Source organism: Eulemur rufifrons, chromosome 24, assembly GCF_041146395.1.
Source record: "Eulemur rufifrons isolate Redbay chromosome 24, OSU_ERuf_1, whole genome shotgun sequence".
Taxonomy (NCBI): Eukaryota; Metazoa; Chordata; class Mammalia; order Primates; family Lemuridae; genus Eulemur; species Eulemur rufifrons.
The window spans coordinates 16,296,090-16,316,983 of record NC_091006.1 but is presented as its reverse complement, the minus strand read 5'-3'; the positions used below and the strand labels follow the sequence as shown (position 1 = coordinate 16,316,983).

At 40.5% G+C, this 20,894-nt stretch overlaps 1 protein-coding gene across 2 annotated transcripts in view; it reads right to left on the bottom strand.

Annotated features, from left to right (window-relative positions):
- The window catches only part of LOC138374961 (zinc finger protein 480-like), a 240,769-nt gene extending 220,266 nt beyond the window's left edge, over window positions 1-20,503 (bottom strand). The window contains exons 1-3 of one of the 2 annotated variants that reach the window (XM_069458191.1): window positions 20,460-20,503; window positions 16,896-17,022; window positions 7,780-8,817 (exon numbers count right to left, since the gene is read on the bottom strand). In XM_069458191.1, the coding sequence (XP_069314292.1) occupies window positions 7,780-8,817; window positions 16,896-17,022; window positions 20,460-20,474 (1,180 nt within the window). In that variant the 5' untranslated portion in view covers window positions 20,475-20,503. The remainder of the gene's footprint in view (window positions 1-7,779; window positions 8,818-16,895; window positions 17,023-20,459) is intronic. The other variant, XM_069458192.1, reaches the window with a different exon arrangement.
- Between the last annotated feature and the right edge of the window lie 391 nt (window positions 20,504-20,894).

The following is a 20,894-nucleotide window of genomic DNA, read 5'->3' as shown; positions in this document are numbered from 1 at the left end:
AGGGCAGTGTCATTCAATTGTGGGTCACCCACTTCCCTTTTTTAGGAATGTGTAGGTTGTGGGAGAGTAGATAAACTGGGAGGAAAAACCACAGTGTTTCCCCCCCCCCCATCACACTCAATGCAACAGTGAACACTCAAGACAAAATACTTCACCTCTGGTCACTAAATAATTGGAAATTTCTCCCCACTAACAGCCAATTCTCCATCAGACACAACTTGGTGTCCCATAATTTACCTCAGTTCTGACACTGTGTACGTGGAGTTAGCATCAGATCCCACAGGGTTAGTGCTCAATTCCATAAGACTGGCCACATTTCATATACCAGTCACAAGTCCCAGGCTGGGACCTAAACTGTCCAGTGGGCTATAAATTGGAGATTCCCATGATCCCCTCCTCATCCTTTATTAATTTGCCAGAGCAGCTCACAGAACTTAGGAAAACATTTTATGTAGATTTACTCATTTTTTATAAATAATATTACAAATAATACAGAAAAACAGCTGGATGGGATATTCATTCTAGCAAACATGGGAGGGGATTTGAAAACCATGGTTACCTGGTCATTCAGAAGCCTAAGTGACAACTACTGTTTGTGTCATGCACGTGAAGGGAGGACAGTCTTGTGCAGTTGAGTCCTTAACCTGTAGGATTAGACATTATCTCCTCAAAGATAGTGTCGGAATTAAGTTAAAATTTAGGATTCCCAGGTGGGAATCTTCTGGGAACTGATCATCGTGGGGAAAACTACACATTTTGGTGACCAGAAGTGAAGTATTCTGTGTTGAGGATGAAGAGAAGTAAAAACAGTTTGGGGTTTTTTCTATCTCAGACAGTAATGGAAAAAAACATCTCTAACCAGCTCACCCACCTTCCTCAGGGCCTGTGTTCTCTATGCTGTATTGACTTGGAATGGTCTGTCCCTGCTGTTTGTTTTAATTTTCTGTTGTCACCTTCATCTCTTACCATTTTCCTCTTCTGTTGTTCCCTCAACTCCCTGTTGTCTGTATGTGGAGTGACCCCATAGCTTGGTTCTTGGACCTCTTCTCATCTCTGTCCACACCCACTGCCTTTCCTTCTCATCGCATCTCATGGTTTACACCCCACCTACATGTCTCCATTTCCCCTGCAGACCTCTCCCCTGGACTCTGGAATCCTGTGTCTGGTTGTCTCCTCACTTCTCTGCTGGGATGTCTACCAGGCATCTCCCCCTTCATATGTGGAAAAGGGACTTCCTGAACTCTCCCAAACATGATCTTGCAAAGGGCTTGACACCCAGACATGGTTTGGAGATGGGTGTGGCCCTGTGTGTTAGTGCTGTTGGGCATCAGGGATTGTTTAGGGGCCATGTCTGGATACAGCGTTCTGTAGATCAGGATTAGACAAGGTGTGCATGGAAGTCACATATTAATGTGCATAAATATCTGCTCAAAAAGAGAATAGGAAGTGGAAATCTTTTCTGCCTGATTTTATAGTACATTTGTAGTAAATATATAACAGCAAGAGATTCTTCAAACCATTCTCAGTGCCACCATCCCTTGGAGAATGTGGATTTTTCTGCAGAGACTCTTGTGAAATATGTTTTAGGTAAAAATGGTCATAATTTTGCACAGATGTTGGAGAACTCCTTTGTTATCAGAGAAGATGGGCCATATTCTCACTCCACCAATGGTTATTTAGTATGTATTTTTTGTTTTAAATATCACATCATGTGTCTATTTCTTTAGGGTCAAACTCTACGCAGAGATGCAGTTGACATCCTAAAATGCAAAGCATACCCTTTCCTGTCAATCTCCCGCTGTCCCTTTGCTGTCACTGGGGAGCCACTATTGTCAGTTCTGTGGCAGAAATCCGGGCCAAACTTGTATAGATGTGTTCCACATTGTGATGAGAGCTTAGAAAAAATTCTTTAATCTTTCTGCTTGTAGAATTTTCTTCTTTTGACTTTGGCCAAGTTGATGGCATGTGTCTTGGAGATGTCTTGTTTGCTATGAATCTTCCCAGTGTTGAGTGACCATCGTGTATTTGGATATTTGAATCTCTGAGAATACCAGGGAAGTTTTCCTCAATAATGCCCTCAAATGGGTCTTCCACGCTTTTAGCTTTTTCTTCTCCTCCCTCAGGGATACCTATAATTCATATTTGGTTTGCTTCACATAGTCCCATATTTCTCTGAGTGATTGTTCATTCTTTGTTATTTTTTCTGCCTCTTTTACTGACTTGGTTAGTTCGAGAGCCTTGTCTTCAAGCTCTGAGATATTTTCTTTGGCTTGCTCTAGTCTGTTGCTAAAGGTTTCTGCTGTATTTTGTTATTTACTAAGTGGCTTTCATTTCTTTAAGTTCTGTCATATCCTTTCTTACGTTGTCTAGCTCTTTAGCGACTTTTTCATTTTTTTTTTTCATTGATGTCCTGAAATATTTTTTTCTTCTTTGTGTTGGGTTTCAACGTTCTCTTCAGTTGCATTCATCTTATTTGCCATTCATATTCTAAGTTCCACTTCTGGCGTTTTGACAATTTCCATTGTTGTGGATGCATTGTGATGCCTTGGGAGTTTTGAACTTGCCTGTTTTTTCATGTTGCCAGAGTTCTTGTGGTTTTTTCTCATGTGAAACCTCTTCAGTCAGCTCAGGACAGATACGTTTGTAGTGCACATGTTCTCCTTTGCTAGGAACTCTTCTACTTAGTAAGAAAAAGGAGAGGTCCCTAGGTAGTGCTTTTGTGACCTACTCTGGAAGAATGACCCAGCAGGGGAGGGGCAGATGTACTGAGAGCCTATAATGCAGCTGATCCTTGTCCCATTCCCCTGCGATTGTCCCAGTCCAAGCCAGTGCTGGATGATCTTCATGCAGAGTGGTGGGTTGTTCCCCAGCTGGCTATTGGAAGTTTGGGCTTGGGGCTGGGTGAGTCCCTCTCTCTGGATGCTGGGACTGTGGGAGATTGCTCTGCCCAGGTCCCTCTATGGTGGTGACAGTGGCAGCTGGGTGAGGATATCTAGAAAGTGGTCATGGGTGTCAGTGCTACAGGTGTTTACTTCAACTGGGTCCAACTGTGATGGCAACTAGAGTTTAGCATGTCCCTGGTGAAGCACTGGACCATGGGGGCAGTTACTGCCAAGCACCCAGTAGGAGCATTGGGGGTGGGACCATGGGGCCTAGCAATGGTGCTGGAGCCTCATATGGAGGGTAGGGGGCCTGACAGCAGCAGGGGAACCTCAGAGCTGGCCCACAGGACCTGGTGACAGCACTAGAGCCTCAGGGGCAGATTCTTGGGGCCCAGCAGTGGCACTGGAACCTTGGGGGCAGGGATGCAGGGCCAACAGTGGGACAGCCTTAGAGCAGCCACACAGGAACTGTAGGGTCAGAGCTGTGGTGTCAGGTGGAAACTTGGGAGTTGCAGGGGTGGGGCTGCGGGGCCAGGCTGCTGAGCAGCTAGGGCTCTCCCCATGTCCAGGTCCTATGGAGGCAGTCACCTCAGGGCTTCTCTGGTGGCATCTGTGCTGCTGGTTCTTCTCAGGTGCCCCGTGGTGGGAAGGGTTGCTTGTCCCAGTTACAGAGCACACAGGAATGTCTGCTCTCCCCGCTCCCTCCCCAGCCCAGCTGAAGTGATGCAGAGGTAGCTCAGAATGTTAGTTGTGGCAACCTGGGAACAGAAGCTACCAGGTCCCTGCTGTGCTCACTCTCCAGTGCTATGTCACTGGACAAACTCTCAACAGCTCCCTGATCATTCTGGAAGTCTGCAATGGTGGGGGCCCACTCATAGCTCGGGTGCAGTGCCCACAGGGGGAGTATGAAGTCCCAGGTTTCTCCCCTGCTGTTCTTCCCCACATGTGGATGCCTCCCCCAGGTACCTTCCGTTCTTACCAAGTGGATCATGTCATCACCTTCTCCTTGGTTCTGAATGTCCCCCATTGTTTCTCTGATGATTCACAATGTTCTTTCCAAAAAGGCCCATTCATAGGTGGGCATCCATCTGCAACATCCGATTCTTTCCTTTAGAGCAGCATGCATGGGCTGCTTCCAGTCTGCCATCTTGCCCCTTCCCCTCCCCGGTCTTCTAAATAAATCAAAATCAGTGCTACTCGAAATACGGAAAGGTCATTAATAAGGAAAGTTTAAAGTAACTTTTGCTATTTGAATAGACACTGATAGACCTTTTAAAATCTTTTGCAAATACTATACTGCTGAAGTTAGGCTTGCATATATATGAAAGTCTTATGTAAAATAGTATCAGTTTTCTGTTGCTAACTAGAAAGGATACATGATGAACAAATACAATTTATACCAGGAGTGCAGATAAGATTTAATATTAGGAAATCCACTGATGTAGTTCATCCTAGATATAAAGAGAAAAATACTCATGCTCATGAGTACAAAAAATGGCAGAATTCAACAGGGATTAATGTTACATTTAAACAATAAACTAGGAATGTATGTATCTTTATTAAAAGGGCAGGTTATTGCCCTCATACTTCATTTGAGAAACACTAGCAAAACCCCCCACTAAATTCATAAGTAACAATAAGGAGCCTCAGATCTCCTGTATATAATACATCATTTTGGAAGAAATAGCCAAGATAATTTAACAAAAAAGAGGAATAAGTGAGTAAAAAACTGTAAGCAAAAGGGCAAATGTCTATCTGGAAATGATATATTTCTGAAAACACAAACGAAAATAGAACTCTAACACAAATTTCTGTGAACTAACATAATAGGTCACATAGGAACATTTGCAGACTTTATGTTTACAAAGTATAATCAGTTACAATTGACAATGGAAGGTTAGGCTGAAGTTACAAAAGCATAAATTAAGATAGAATGAAAAATGATATAGACACAAAGGCCACATGTTGCATGCTACTATTTATGTCAAATAGTCAGAATAGGTAAATGTATAGAAACAGAAAGAGGTTACTGGTTGACAGGAGGGACTGAAGGGAGAGGGAAGTGGGGATAGGCTGTTTAATGAGCACAGAGTTTCCATAGGGGTGATGAAAATGTTCTGAAACTAGATAGTGGTGATGGTTGGACAACACTTTGAATTTACTAAAGGTAAAAATGGTCCATTTTATGTGTATTAATATAATTTTAAAAGTTTAAAAATGAGATAATATATAGTATATAATATCTAATATGTAATACAAAAAACACCTAGTGTTGAAAAATTTTTAAATTGGGACATCACTAGGCTCAGACTGCTCCAGTGCTTTGAGTTGCTATGTAAGAAAACTAAGCCTAATGTGAACAGTAAAAGGAACCTTTAGCTAAACGAATCAAAAACTACCAACTAAACATCGTACTAGGGACTTTCTGCTTTAACCAATTAGATATATTTTCTTTGTTTTGCTTCCATGAACGCCTTATAAAGTTTCCTCTCCGGCCCCCAGAGTGGACCACTGAGCCTTGTGGTCTGGTGTTGGCCCATTTGTGAAACCCAAATGCTCAAACTCTTCAAGTTTTAATGTGTCTACCTTATCTTTTAGGAGTTCGTGACTGGGCATGGTGGCTCATGCCTGCAATCCCAGTATTATGGGAGGCAAAGGGGGCAGGATTGCTTGAGACCAGGAGTTCTAGACTATCCTGGGCAATATAGCGAGACTTGATCTCTACAAAAAATAAAGAAATTAGCTAGGTGTAGTGGCATGTGCCTACAGTCCCAGCTACTTGGGAAGCTAAGCCAGGAGGATAACTAGAACACTAGAGCATAAGAGTTTGAAGTTGCAGTGAGCTATGATCATGCCACTACACTCTAGCCAGGGAAAACCGCCTCAAAAAAAAAAAAAATTAAAAAGAAATCTGGTTGAGTCCTAGTATAATGTTATCAGTCATAATTTTGGTTATTATGTTAAAATGTTGTATGCATAGAAATAACCAAATTTCCTTATCTATTGCATCATTATAATAATCACGTTTCATCAAATCTTTATGTAAGGTTGTATTAAACCTTGTCATCCACATACAGTGCATTGTGATACGGTGTAGCTTTTCTGTAAGCTCTTCCAAGAAACTATAGTTCTAACTTAGTTTCTACAATTAATTCTATTAATTAAAATGAGATCTGTGATACATTCTGAATAAACCAACAGCAAAATGTAATGCCAAAAGTTAAAAGTGAAGCCTACTCAAGAATATGCTCGGCTGGGTGCAGTGGCTCACGCCTGTAATCCTAGCACTCTGGGAGGCCGAGGCGGGTGGATCGCTCGAGGTCAGGAGTTCAAGACCAGCCTGAGCAAAAGCGAGACCCCCGTCTCTACTAAAAATAGAAAGAAATTATCTGGCCAACTAAAATATACATAGAAAAAAATTAGCCGGGCATGGTGGCACATGCCTGTACTCCCCGCTACTCGGGAGGCTGAGGCAGTAGGATCGCTTAAGCCCAGGAGTTTGAGGTTGCTGTGAGCTAGGCTGACGCCACGGCACTCACTCTAGCCTTGGCAACAAAGCAAGACTCTGTCTCAAAAAAAAAAAAAAAAGAATATGCTCTACTGGTACTTTTGATTAAACTCTCCTGACAAGTGTTTTCTTCAGTTTCAAAAAGTAAGACTAATTTTTCATTAATCTTTGCTGAACAACAGCTGCTGCCATTCAAGGGAGGTGACCCCTATTTCCGCTGTATTATTTCTACCACATAGTCCCAAGTAACCTATGTCTCTCTTTTCCCCAAATCCCCACATCCTAAGGTCTCAGCCTGGTCTCTTCTAGGGTCAGTTGGTAAAGCATTTCTTTTCTTTAACCCACAGTGCCCTCCTGTCAGGAGAAATGCACCAAGAACACAGTGACCGTTTTGAGTGACATCATAGTTTAACATCATTCTTGCCTTCTGCCAAATGCTAATTCAGAAAAGATTTAAAGAGCAGAGTCCTTCTACCAGCAACATGGAAGTAAATGATTCTCACCTAGTAAATAGGTCCTTAATCCTATTGAGTCTTATCCAGAGACCACCTTGAAAGGCATGTAAGGATGCATAATATCAATTTTTTTTGTATCAAGCTGAATTTACTGAAAAAAGTAAAAAACAGGTATCAAAGGTCAGGATGAAAGTCATAAATAATAAGGTACCCTTTTCAATAAACCTCACATAATTGAGTAAAATATAACCTGAAAAAAAAAAACTGGCCATTTCCAAAAGTCCTGGGATCTTTGATATGTATCATACCATAGGTTTTAACATATTTTAACTTGTAATTGTCCTGCAGTATGTAACCTCAAAGATTAATCATGGAGAACTGGAGACTTAGTTATTCCTCATATAAGTCTTCTGATGTTCTGTATTTTTGAAACATGGGTAATAGCCTCATCATGCACTTTACAATTGTGTGGTGCATCAAAGATATATATTTTTGTGTCTAGTGAGTTGTGAAACCAGCAAAACTCCTGTATGACAGCCATTAGTTATATAATTCCTCTTTAATATGAACTCTCTAATGTCAGTTACTGCTTGAACTCATGAAGGCTTTTTATACTCATTGCATTTGTACAAGATTATGTCAAGAAGGAATTTTATGATGTTGTGTGAGGAGTGAATTTTGACTGAAGACTTTGCCACTCTCATTACATTTGCAAGGTTTCTGTCCAGTATGATGAGTTTTCTGATGTTTTGCAAGGTGTGAAGTCTGACTGAAGACCCAGACTTATTACATTTTTAAGGTTTTTCTCCAGTAAAAATTCTCCATTGATTTGCAATGGTTGCAGTTTTACCAAAGATGTTGCCAAATTCATGACGTTTATGAGGTTTCTCTCCAGTGTGAATTCTCCAGTGATTTGCAAGGGATGCAGTTTGACTGAAGACTTTGCCACATTCATTACACTTGTAAGGTTTCTCCCCCGTATGAATTCTCTGATGACTTTTAAGGGCTGTAGTTTGATTGAACAATTTGCCACATTCATTACACTTGTAAGGTTTCTCTCCAGTATGAATTCTTTGATGAGTTGCAAGGCTTGACTTTTGACTGAAAACTTTCCCGCACTCACTACACCTGTAAGGTTTCTCTCCACTATGAATTCTCCAATGTACCGCAAGGCATGAATTGTGACTGAAAACTTTGTCACATTCCTTACACTGGTATGGTTTCTCTCCAGTATGCATTCTCTGATGTCTAGTGAGGTGTGGACGCACACTAAAGGCTTTGCCGCACTCATTACACTTGTAAGGTTTCTCTCCAGTATGAATTCTACGATGTCGTGCAAGGTTTGATTTATGATTAAAGCCCTTGCCACATACATCACATTTATATGGTTTCTCTCCAGAATGGATTATCTGATGTATACTGAGGTGTGAGACATAATTAAAGGGTTTGCCGCACTCATTACATTTGTAAGGTTTTCCTTTAATGTGTACTTTTTGTTTTTGTGTGAGTAATGAAGAATAGTTGAAATCATTCCCATATTTATTAGAAATATGGGTTTTGAGCTTACAAGAAATTCTTGGGGATGCTGAAACCGAGGAACCATTGTTGATAGACTTCTCAATTTGATTACAGGTTTTCCCTTCAGCTTGAAATACATTCAGTTCAGGTGGATGTGACTGAAAGTTTAATCCAAGCTGATTTTTAATAGGCTTGTTTCCAGTATCCCTTCTCTCACATTGGTCTCTACTGCCAGTAAAATTCTCTTTTTTTGTCAAAGGCACTGCGTTGTAATTTTGTTCTTCATCTCCCCACTGAAACTCAAAGTCATGGATATTTTTCTGAGTTTCCCTGAAGCACAACTCTCCAGTGGGATGACTTTCATGTCTTTCCAACATCAGTGTGTGGAATACTTCTCCTGTGGCACTTTCCCCTGTTGGCGGTAATTCCTTGCTCACGCATTTAGGAGAAATATCTACAAGACATAAATACCCATAGGTTTCCTATTAACTACAGTGGTAAATAAAGATTTAATATTGAAATTTATATTACAGGAAAGTAAAACTTACACTTCCTGAACATGATCTTCAAAGCTTTGGAACACAAAAGGAGTACAATTCTTTAAGAAAAGGTAATTACGGCCGGGCGCGGTGGCTCACGCCTGTAATCCTAGCACTCTGGGAGGCCGAGGCAGGTGGATCGCTCGAGGTCAGGAGTTCGAGACCAGCCTGAGCAAGAGTGAGACCCTGTCTCTACTAAAAATAGAAAGAAATTATATGGACAACTAAAATATATATATACAAAAAAATTAGCCGGGCATGGTGGCGCATGTCTGTAGTCCCAGCTACTCGGGAGGCTGAGGCAGTAGGATCACTTAAGCCCAGGAGTTTGAGGTTGCTGTGAGCTAGGCTGACGCCAGGGCACTCACTCTAGCCCGGGCAACAGAGTGAGACTCTGTCTCAAAAAAAAAAAAAAAAAAAAAGAAAAGGTAATTATACATAATTTAAATTAATTCTAGGGAAGCCTAGTTTCTAATATCATGATCACTCATATTGTACAAACATGTGTAAGCCTAAAATAAGTACTTTTCCACCGTTATGCTAATGTACACAACAATTTGCAGAAGACACGATGCTGTCTCATAAGTGAAGACAAAAAATATATATAGTTACAGTATATTTACTGTACACAAGTAATTGGTGAAGGGCAGTACAATACACTGTATTGGTGAATAATCTGCAACAAACAAATATAAGGATAATCTAAATAAATGGTAATTCTGAATTATAATTATAATACTAACAATGAAAATAGTAAGATCAGTAGAGCAATGTTAACAAATTCCCCATGCAGAACAGATATTTTGTGACATTAACAAGTAGTGCATATCAGTTGTATTGCATAACATATACTGAAAAATCATCTATATAGAATAGTAAAAATTAATTATGCCAGACCTGGTGGCCCATGCCTATAACCCTAAGTACTCAGGGGTCTGAGGTGAAAGGATTACTTGTTGATCCCCTGGCCATGTTGGCAGAGATATGATTGAGAAAACAAAACTAGACAAAAACTTTTGCCAAGGTCTATCTGTGGTCATTGTAGTGGAAACAAAACAATCCAATAATTAAAATATTAGTCATATGGTATGATTTTAAATGTAGAAAATGAACAATTATGGCATATTAAAATTGTGAGATTACATTTCCTTGCTTCTTATACCAAAATAATAGTAATTCTTTTGCTGGCCCTGTATCATTTACAATCACATCACTGGACCTCTAAACACAGTGTCTGGAATAAATGAGACATGAAAAGTGACATCAGCAAGATGACAGATTAGGAAACACCAGGTCCTCATATCCTCATGAAGACACCCGCTTCGCAAAAATATTCACTCTAAAATATCTTTGAGAAGTCTAGGAACCAATAAAAAAGCTGCAGCACCCAAATGAACATCAACCAATACAAAAAATTAAACCAAAAAGATAGGAAAGTTTGTGGGAATTTGCTCATCTTTGCCCTACCTCCTTCCTGCACAGTGCAACATGGCTCCCTCAGTATTTTCTTCTTGGGATAAAAGAAGAGTCAAACTTGCATCTGTTGTTCTGGCTTACCTGACATTTGCACAAGGGACTAGATTCTGTTTTGTCCGACTGGGATGACTGTTAGGAACAGTGGGCTAGTTTGTATAGCAGCTTAGAGGTTACTGAAAATACACAGACTCCGGGGGGCGGTTAGAGCAGCACATGTTCTGTGTGCTAGGAGGGTTGGGGTGGGTAGGGAGAGATGATGGGCAGAGAAATACAACAGAAATTGAGGGCTTTCAAGATGGAACAGGAATAAGTATCTTGAGGAAAATAAAAAATATATAAGCAGCCACATATACTGAAGTAAAAGTACATAGAAATGACCAGGTTAGACATAAGCCCAGAAAAGGATTGAGAGGTCCTAGAAACTTACACTGGGTGGTTACTGAAGGTCTCCCCTGCATGACACTAGTTCATAAACACTGGGAGAGGTGGCTGTTTTGTCAAATGCCCAGAACAGAATGAAAGATTATAAGTCCTATAACAAGACAGGGCAGCATTGTCAAATGAAATAAATAATAAATAAAACTCTCCAGAAAATGACCCTAAAGAAGCAAAGTTCTCTGAATTACTGAAAAAAACCTGAAACAGTTGTCTTAAAGACATTCAGGGAGCTAAAAGGAAACAGAAATAGACAAGTAAAGAAAATTAGTAAAAAATATGTGAACAAAACATGAGTATCAACGAAGAATCAAACTATTAAAAAGAACCAGATCAAAATTCTTCTGGAGCTGAAATAAAATAAACTGAAAATTTTACGAGAATAATTCAAAAGCAGAGCAACTAAGACAGAAGAAAGAATAAGCAAACTTCAAGACAGCTTACTGAAAATTATTGAGTCGAGGAACAAAATGAATAAATAATAATGACAACCAAACAGAGCCTAACAGACTTTTGGTTTACTGAGCAGCAGAACAATATACACATTACAAAAGAGAGGAGAAAAGAGAGGTTCAGAATGCTCATATGAAGAAGTAATAGCCAAAATGTTCCCTATTTGAAGGAAAAAAAAAATGGATTTACAAAGTCAAGAAGTTCAATCAACCCCAGCTAGAATAAATTCAAAGATATCATCATAGAGACACATTATAAACAAATGATCGGCCGGGCGAGGTGGCTCACGCCTGTAATCCTAGCACTCTGGGAGGCCGAGGTGGGCGGATCGTTTGAGCTCAGGAGTTCGAGACCAGCCTGAGCAAGAGCGAGACCCCATCTCTACTAAAAATAGAAAGAAATTATATGGACAGCTAAAAATATATATAGAAAAAATTAGCCGGGCATGGTGGTGCATGCCTGTAGTCCCAACTACTCAGGAGGCTGAGACAGCAGGATCCCTTGAGCTCAGGAGTTTGAGGTTGCTGTGAGCTAGGCTGATGCCACGGCACTCACTCTAGCCTGGGCAACAAAGTGAGACTCTGTCTCAAAAAAAAAAAAAAAAAAAAAAAAAAAAAAAAAATCATCACAACTGAAGAAAAAGGAGAATCTTGAGAGCAGCAAGAGGAAAAGGACTTGTTAGAATAAAAAAACTTTAAGATAATCTGCATCTCAGCAAAAACTTAGCAGCCCAGATGGCAGGATAATGTATTCAAAGTACTGAAAGAAAAAAAAATTGTCAACCAAGAATACTCTATTTGACAAAATTCTCCATCAAAATTAAAGGGAAATGCAGAGACCAGCTGTACCACATAATTATTAATACTACAGTTAATAACAATGTATGGTGTATTGGAAAAATCACTAAGAGAATAGATTTTAAATGTTCCCACCACAAATAAATCATAACTATGTGAGATAATGCTTATGTCTATTAGCTCAATTTTGCCATTCCACACATTATATATATATTTCAAAACATAATATTGTATGTTAAGTATAAAATTAAAAAAAAAAAAAAAAACACTGGCTGGGCACAATGGCTCACACCTATACTCCTAGCACTTGGGGATGCTGAGGCAGAAGCATCTCTTAAGGCCAGGAGTTAAAGAGTAGCCCGAGCAAGGGCGAGATGCTGTCTGTATAAAAAAAACAGAAAAATTAGCCAGGCGTCGTGGTGTGCACCTGTAGTCCCAGCTACCTGGGAGGCTGAAGCAGGAGGATCACTTAAGCCCAGGAGGTTGCAGTAAGCTATGGCGATGCCACTGCACTCTAGCCCCGGTGACAGTGTGAGACCCTGTCTCAAAAAAAAAAAAAAAAAAAATATCAAAAACCTCCTCAAAAGAAAAGTCCTGGACCATATGGCTTCAGTGGCAGGAGGGAGGGAGTGAGGAAGAAAGAGAGGAAGGGGGAAGGAGAGAAGGAAAGAATTAAAACTAATCATACTCAACTCTTCCAAACAACTGAAAAGGAGGGAATACTTCCAAACTTATGCTATTAGGCTACCATTAGCTTGACAGCAAACAAAGCAAGGATACTACAGGAAAAGAAAAGTGTAGAAAAATATCTCTGATTTCAGAACTAATATTAGGCTAAGTAAAAAAGGATCGAAGAAAAAAAGATAAGAAAAATATGCCTGATTAATTGAAAGCAAAAATTCTTAAACAAACAAAAAAAACTAACAACAAAAAAAAAAAAAACCAAGAAACAACTAGCAAATTGAATTCAACAGCACATTCAGAAAGATCATACACCATGACCAGGTTGGATTTATTCCTGGAATGCAAAGCTGGTATAACATACGAACATCAACCCATGTAATATCCACATTAACAAAAATAGGGGGAAAACCACATAATCATCTCATTTGATACAACAAAAACATTTTTCAACACTGAACACTCTTCCCTGATAAAAACAGTCAACACACAAAGAATACAAGAAATCTAACTCAACAACAATAAAGACCATCTAGGAAAAGCCCACAGGCAATATGATACAAAATGCTGAAAGCCAGAAATCTTTTCCTCTAAGATCAAGAAAAAAAAACCAGGAAGCCCACTTTCCATATTTCTATTCAACATAGTATTGGAATCCTAGCCAGAAAAATTAGAAAAGAAAAAAGAAATTGGCAAGCAGTGGAAAGAATGAAGTCAAATGATCTATGTTCACAGAAAACATAACCTTAAGTGGGAAAAACACTAACCATTCCACAGAAAAAACAGTGAAATCATGTATCTGAAAAGCAGTTAATACAAGTCACCAACAACAAAAAACATAATTAAAAAGTGAGGAAAACAACTGAACAAACATTTCTCCAAAAAGTGATAGACAAATGAATGACTAGTAAGTATATATAAAGATGCAAAACATAATATTAGAGAAATACAAAGAAAAACCACAATGAGATGTTACCTCAAACTCATTAAAACGTTTACTGTCAAAAAAACAAGAAAACACACAGTGTTGGTGAAAATGTGGAGATGGACAAGCCTTGTGCATTGTTACTGAGAATGTAAAATGGAGCAGAGCCTATGGACAAAAGTATCACATTTCCTCATATACTCCAAATACAATGGCCACATGACCTAAAATTTCAACTTCAGGGTACACGTCCAAAAGAATTGAGAATAGGATCTTCAAGAGATATGTGTAAACCCATACTTATAGCAGTACAATTCACAATAGTAAAGAGTCAGAACCAACCCAGATGTCCATCGGCAAAGGAATACATAAATGGAATATTATTCAGCCTTAAAAAACACAGAAATCCTAATAATATATCACCATGCTGAACCTTGAGAGCGTTACGGTAAGTAAAATAAGCCAGTCATAAAAAAACAAATACTATGTGACTCTACTTATGAAGTATGTAGGAAACTTAAATTCATACAAAGAGGAAGTAGAGTGGTAGTTTCCAGGGGCTGAGAAAAGAGAGAAATAGGAAGAAAAGTAGAGTCTAAATACTCACCAAAATCAATTGAATTTAAATTCAAACAACAAGAAAAATATGGTATATATTAATTTTGCTAAGCTCATACAATGGAAAATATTAGAAAAGTTGTATTACAAAATGTACAAAACGGGCTGGGTATAGTGGTTCAAGCCTGTAATCCCAGCGCTTTGGGAGGCTGAGGCAGGAGAATCACTTGAGCACAGGAGTTCAAGATCAGCCTGAGCAACATAGCAACACCCGGTCTCTACAAAAAATACAAAAATTAGCCGGGTGTGGTGATGTGCCCTGTAGTCCTAGCTACTTGGGAGGCTGAGGCTGAGGCTGAGGCAGGAGGATTGCTTGAGGCTGAGAGTGGGAAGCTGCAGTGAGCTATGACGACATCATTGCACTCTAGCCTGAGCAACAGAGCGAGATCCTGTCTTGCCCCCCGCCAAAAATAAATAAATAAATCAACCATTTATTTGTTTACCTATTTTTATTTATTTATTTCTCTGTACTACTTCAGTGGATGCAAACAGAAAATTTAAAAATTAGCCAAGTGTGGTGGCATGCACTTGCAGTCCTGCCTACTTGGGAAGCTGAGCCAAGAGGATTGCTTCAGCCCAGAAGTTTGAGGTTGTAGTCAGCTATGATTGCCCCACTGCACTCTAGCCAGGGTGATACTGCGAGACCCCTGTCACTAAAACAACATAAAATGAAATAAAAGAGCCTTACACACATGAGGATGTGTGCTTGAAAAATGTTTTCCTTAAGAGGAACTTCTACACCATTGATTGCTGGCTCAAAGGAGATGATCATTAGTACCTGTGATCAACACTGTCATGGTGTCCTTCCAGAGACACTTTTGTGATGCTTCTGAAAAAACAGAATGACAAGTGGAAACACTATCAGTCAGGCTCTCCTGGTACTTTCTACCTCAGTGTCCTGGGACATGCTGATAATTCTGTTCAGGATTTCAAGGGGCAATTCCATATGTAGCAGGCCAATATTCAAACATTTTAGTCAAAGTCTTCTCCTTCATCAATTTTCTGTTTTCATGTAAACTCCTCCCATAGGAGAGTCCACAAGAACATAACCTATAGGTGGGTTATTACAGCAGAAAAAAACACAAGACCTAAAACTGTGACTATCAAATGCAATTACCAGAAGCAAAATCACACAAACTTAAGAGAATACAAAATCAAAATGTTTTTACATCCAAACAGAAAGAACAGTGGAAGAGAGAGAAAATTACAATATATGAAGATCAGATTTTGAGGGATCGTAAGAGGGGACTCTGTGTGCTGCTCACAGACCCTAAACTAAGAGCCTGAAAGAATGAGATACACTCCCCATGCAGGACTAGGGATCAAAGAGAGACCTGTCAACTGTTTTCACAGTTCTGCTGAGTAACAATCTCAGAGTATCAAACCCACTCCTGTGTTCCACACACGCACGAACTGTGGCAAAAACAGAGGAAAGAAATGGCTGAGGAACTCAACAGGCAGAGAGGGCTCGAGACAGCTCCAAGCAGTTTCTGGGGCCCCAGACACAACGGAGGAGCAGCCAATGTGTCCCATCTCCTGACTGGGTCTTACAGGTGCATGAAATGGAATGGAACATGGACAGCTCCGGGCGTCAGGGCTATGGAGGCCTCTGCTCTGATCTACACGGAAAGTGAATCGAGCATCAAATGGAATCAAGTACAGAAGAGACCCAAGGGAGGAGGGGCCCTTTGTGAAATGACCTTCCCCAGACCTCTCAGAGTGAAGGAATCGGAGGGGTCATAGGAGCCACATGACAGAGTGCTGTCCATCACGGTAAGGACTTTCTGTTTGTCTCTGTTTGAGCTGCAGCACCACTGGAGGGTGAAAGGATAAATTTTTACACGTCTGAAGAATAAAGTGATAAGTGGGGGAAGTTTAAAATTTTCTTTGAGAGCTCACAGGATATAAACTTTTGTTTTCCCACATATCCCTCCAATTTGTGGAGAGATTCCCAAACACTATTTAATGGTGTGGCTTCCACTATGCTCATCTGAGTGAGCTCTTACCTGTGATCGCACCTTTGATATGTTCCCACCGTTTTTGTTGCCTTCCTATTTTCACTTGGCTCTCCACAGACCAGGGCTTTTCCCCTGTTTCCAACATGGAGATAATATTCAGGCCACGAAGAGAGCATCCTGCTTATAAAATGAAAGAAACATGATGTATTCTGGATTTCTAGAATCCCAGCCCTGTGTTTATGTGAGAACAGAGGACATTACAGATGCACCTAGGAAATTATTCCACAAATTTATCCACTGAGTGCCTCCTTCTGAAAGCTTAGCAAACACTGTAAAATGCAGGTATCTTATTTTGTTCCAAGAATCAAAAGCATAAGGGCAGAAAATAGGGAACTGGATGTTTTAAAAGTTTGCTGTAAGTTTTGATATATATTTCAGCTCTGGAATTACCACTGCTGTATCACAAAGGGTGAACATCTGAAGAAGGGGGATGCTTAAAGTCCAGATGCCGCATTATGGGACTTTTCATTCCTGAGTCAACAAGGCTTCGATCTCAGCCAAGCAATGCAGGGGCTCCCAAGAGACACACAAGATCAAATGCAAAGACACACAAAGGCAGATTCCTGACTTCTGGAAGACATTTTTCTCACCCAAAGAGGCCAGGTTCCTGTAGTTCTCCAACATCACGTCCCTGTACAAAGCCCTCTGAGCAGGGTCCAGGCATTCCCACTCCTCCTGAGCGAATTCTATGGCCACATCCCTGAATGTCAAGTGTCCCTAAAATGAAAAGCATATTTCACCAAGGTATCACCTTCACACAAAATGAGGAGAGGAGAGAAATTAAGTATTGATTAAATTGGAGCGTTCTGACAAATTCACATTAAGGTAATTCTGGGGCAAGTTTTGTCTGTAATTGTGTTTTATTGTACTTTTCCTTGGGAGATTATGCTATCCTCTAAGTCAGTGTGAATTTCTCAGTTTTGTGGACAATATAAGAACTATACAAATAAGAAGTAAACACAGGGTCATCTTCACAAAAGTGTTCGATAATATGTTCGACACACCAAGTGGTATTCAGTATCTGGATGAACTAAAATACAAGTGGTGTCTTCAGAGATGACAAAAGCTACAGTGGCTTTACAGAGAGAAAAGTCAGAATCTAAAAACTATGATGATAATAGCAATAGCAATGACTAACATTTTTGAAGACTTCCCATGTGCAAAACACAATTCTAAATGCTTTACATGTACTAACTTGCAAAATAACATAGCCCACGACAGAAAGGTCTGTACTAGGAGACAACTACACCACAGATGCTCTAAGAAACTGGCCACAAATCAAAGGACAAAAAATGGCCAAACAAGCACCTGAACCAGGTATCAGGGATTCAGATTTGAACATAAAGAAATCACCAGTTAAGTAACAGATACAGCTTCAAAAGTAGGCTGGGCGCGGTGGCTCACGCCTGTAATCCTAGCACTCTGGGAGGCCAAGGCGGGTGGATCGCTTGAGGTCAGGAGTTCGAGACCAGCCTGAGCAAGAGTGAGAACCCGTCTCTACTAAAAGTAGAAAGAAATTATCTGGCCAACTAAAAATCTATATAGAAAAAATTAGCCGGGCATGGTGGTGCATGCCAGTAGTCCCAGCTACTCGGGAGGCTGAGGCAGTAGGATTGCTTAAGCCCAGGAGTTTGAGGTTGCTGTGAGCTAGGCTGATGCCACGGCACTCTAGCCCGGGCAACAGAGCAAGACTCTGTCTCAAAAAAAAAAAAAAAAAAAAAAGTAAATTGGGGCCGGGCACAGTGGCTCATGCCTGTAATCCTAGCACTCTGGGAGGCCGAGGCGGGCGGATTGTTTGAGCTCAGGAGTTTGAGACCAGCCTGAGCAAGAGCGAGACCCCATCTCTACTAAAAATAGAAAAAAATTATATGGATAGCTAAAAATATATATATAGAAAAATTAGCCAGGCATGGTGGCGCATGCCTGTAGTCCCAGATACTCGGGAGGCTGAAGCAGGAGGATCGCTTGATGTCAGGAGCTTGAGGTTGCTGTGAGCTAGGCTGACGCCACGGCACTCTAGCCTGGCCAACACAGTGAGACTCTGTCTCAAAAAAAAAAAGTAAATTGGCAGAAGTTTATGTAATGGAGAAAACATAAAACAAGTTCACTAAGAAGAACCTGGAACATCATAAAAGGTGATGGTACAGACACACACAAGCATGCACATAGTATGTTTACTACTCTTATTACTATTAACTCAATAATATGGTAGTTTAGAACAAATTTAAGACCATGGAAAATATTTAACATAATTTCAATTTTATAAATAAAAACTTATTTCAAATGGTAATGTCTCTTTGATATAAACCATGGATTTACCCATCCATGCACACATCACATATCCATACACACTTAAATTAACTTTAGTTAGCAGATTATCAGGAAAAGCCTAGAGTGGACACATCCCCAGACAAAGCTTGAGAGGTCTCAAGAATCTCTAGCCAGGCTGATTGGAGAGTATCCTTCCTGAGCAAAGCCAGACACCAAAAATGGGTATTTGCTTGATTTCTTAACTGCTGAAGTACTCATAGAAGATAACAAGACAGACAAAGAGAAAAGAAAACATGACTAAAACAAAGGAACACATTAAATCACCACACACTGACATTAAAGAAACAGAGATTTATAAATAACCAGACCAAGAATTCAAAATTAGAGTCATAATGATGCTTATTGAATTGAAAGGCAGCATACATAGATTTTATCTTCAGAAAATGAAGGTGATGCATGAGCAGAATGAGAATAACAACAGACAGAAACTACGAAGAACTCCTGCGCAGAAATTCTGGAGCTAAAAATAACCGAATTGAAAAACTCAAGAGGTGGGTTCAAAATCACACTTAACCAAAGAAAAAAATCAGTGAGGAGGAAAAGAAGCAAAAGAAAACAAGAATAAAGAAAAATGAACAGAGCTTAAGGGCCAAATGACACCATCAGCGGCAACCTTCACATTATGAAAGTCCCAGAAGGTGAGAATGGGACAGAGAGCCTGCTTCAAGACATAATGGCCAAAAACTTCCCAAATTATAGAATATTTGGACATACAGACTCCGAGCCTAAGGATATTCAACTAGAATAAATCAAGAGACCTATAACCAAGATCATAATAAAACTTAAAATTCAGAGAAAAAGAATAAATCTTAATAGCAAGAGAAAAGCTAAGTGTCACATGTTTGTACAAGACTTGCGTTGACTCTCGGCAAAGAACTGACGACAGTGGTTCCCCATTGAGATGTGAGGGAGGGTGGAAGGCTGGACAGGAAAGGGGATGTTCTACATCTTAGAGCCCAAGTGCATCGCTGTTTAGAGTTTTACTATAAAACAAATACATAGATCACGTAATGTCTAAAATAAAAGAAACACAATATGTAATAAACATGCAGAACAGGCAATATGGACCAGAGGAGTAAAGTGAGAATACAGCTCTCTAATGACAAAGAAGTTCTGCTCTAATGTCTGAGCAAAATTCTAACCATTTCTACCTGAAACACCTGTTGCATGAGAGTCTCATGAGGAACACCACAGTCTCCATGGGATGAAAGTGCTGAGGCTGATTTAAAGAATCTCCTATAGTCAAATATACTCATTTCCTATTTTAAAATGAATGATAAAAGAAAGCATCCTCTATCACTGATGTCTGTGTTTCAACTTTCCATTCCATCCCAAGTCAGAGACATCCTAACTCACTAGTTTAGCTTTCAACGCATGACAAAATCAGGCTAAACGTATTTCCCCTTATTGGTCTTCCTTTCCAGAACTTAGCAAGTAAGTATGCACATTAATACGTGACTTCCATGTGCAGCTTCTCTGATCCTGGTCTACAGAGAGCTGACAGTGCATCCAGATGTGGGTCCTAAACAGTCCCTGCTGCCCAACAGCACTGACACCACAGGGCCACACCCCATTTCCAACCCACGTCTGGGTGTGAAGCCCTTCCCAGGACCATGTCAGTGGAGCCTCTTCACAAGCTCATGTCACTGGGTCACGGTGAGATGGAATCTCAGTGGAGATGACAGGGACCAAGGCAAGGCATGGGTGAGTGTGAGCAAACACGTCAGGCAGGATGCTTCAAGGTCAGAGAAGATCAGCAACCCCAGTGCCCGGCACTTCAGAAAGGAAGAAGACAGAACAGCACGGACAGCACATCACTTTACCTGAGTCAGAGCCATTTCCGACTCCTTTGCTTTCCCCTTCCTAGTCTTCTGGGCTTCCTCCTCACATGCGGGGAATCTGTAGAAGGCAATCCTGAATGTCAGAAATATGCTGTGTAATGCTCAGATTCAACGCAGACGCTTCCTGTGCCACAACCAAACATACAGAGAAGACTCCAACCTGTAGAAACATGGTCCTCTGCTGCCCACTGTACCATGAGAGGTGTATGAAAAATAAATTCCTACAGGAAGATGAACAAGTGAATTTTTGACCTCTTTCTTCCAAACTTTCCCTCCTGGTGAAGTGACCCCCGCCTTACTGCAGCAGAGGGGAGGTGAGCTGGACTGAGCTTCCCTCCAGGGCACACACCCGGCCCTGACAAACCTGACGATCACCCCTGCATGGATCATGGGCTGAGCTCAGCCTGACCAAGAGTG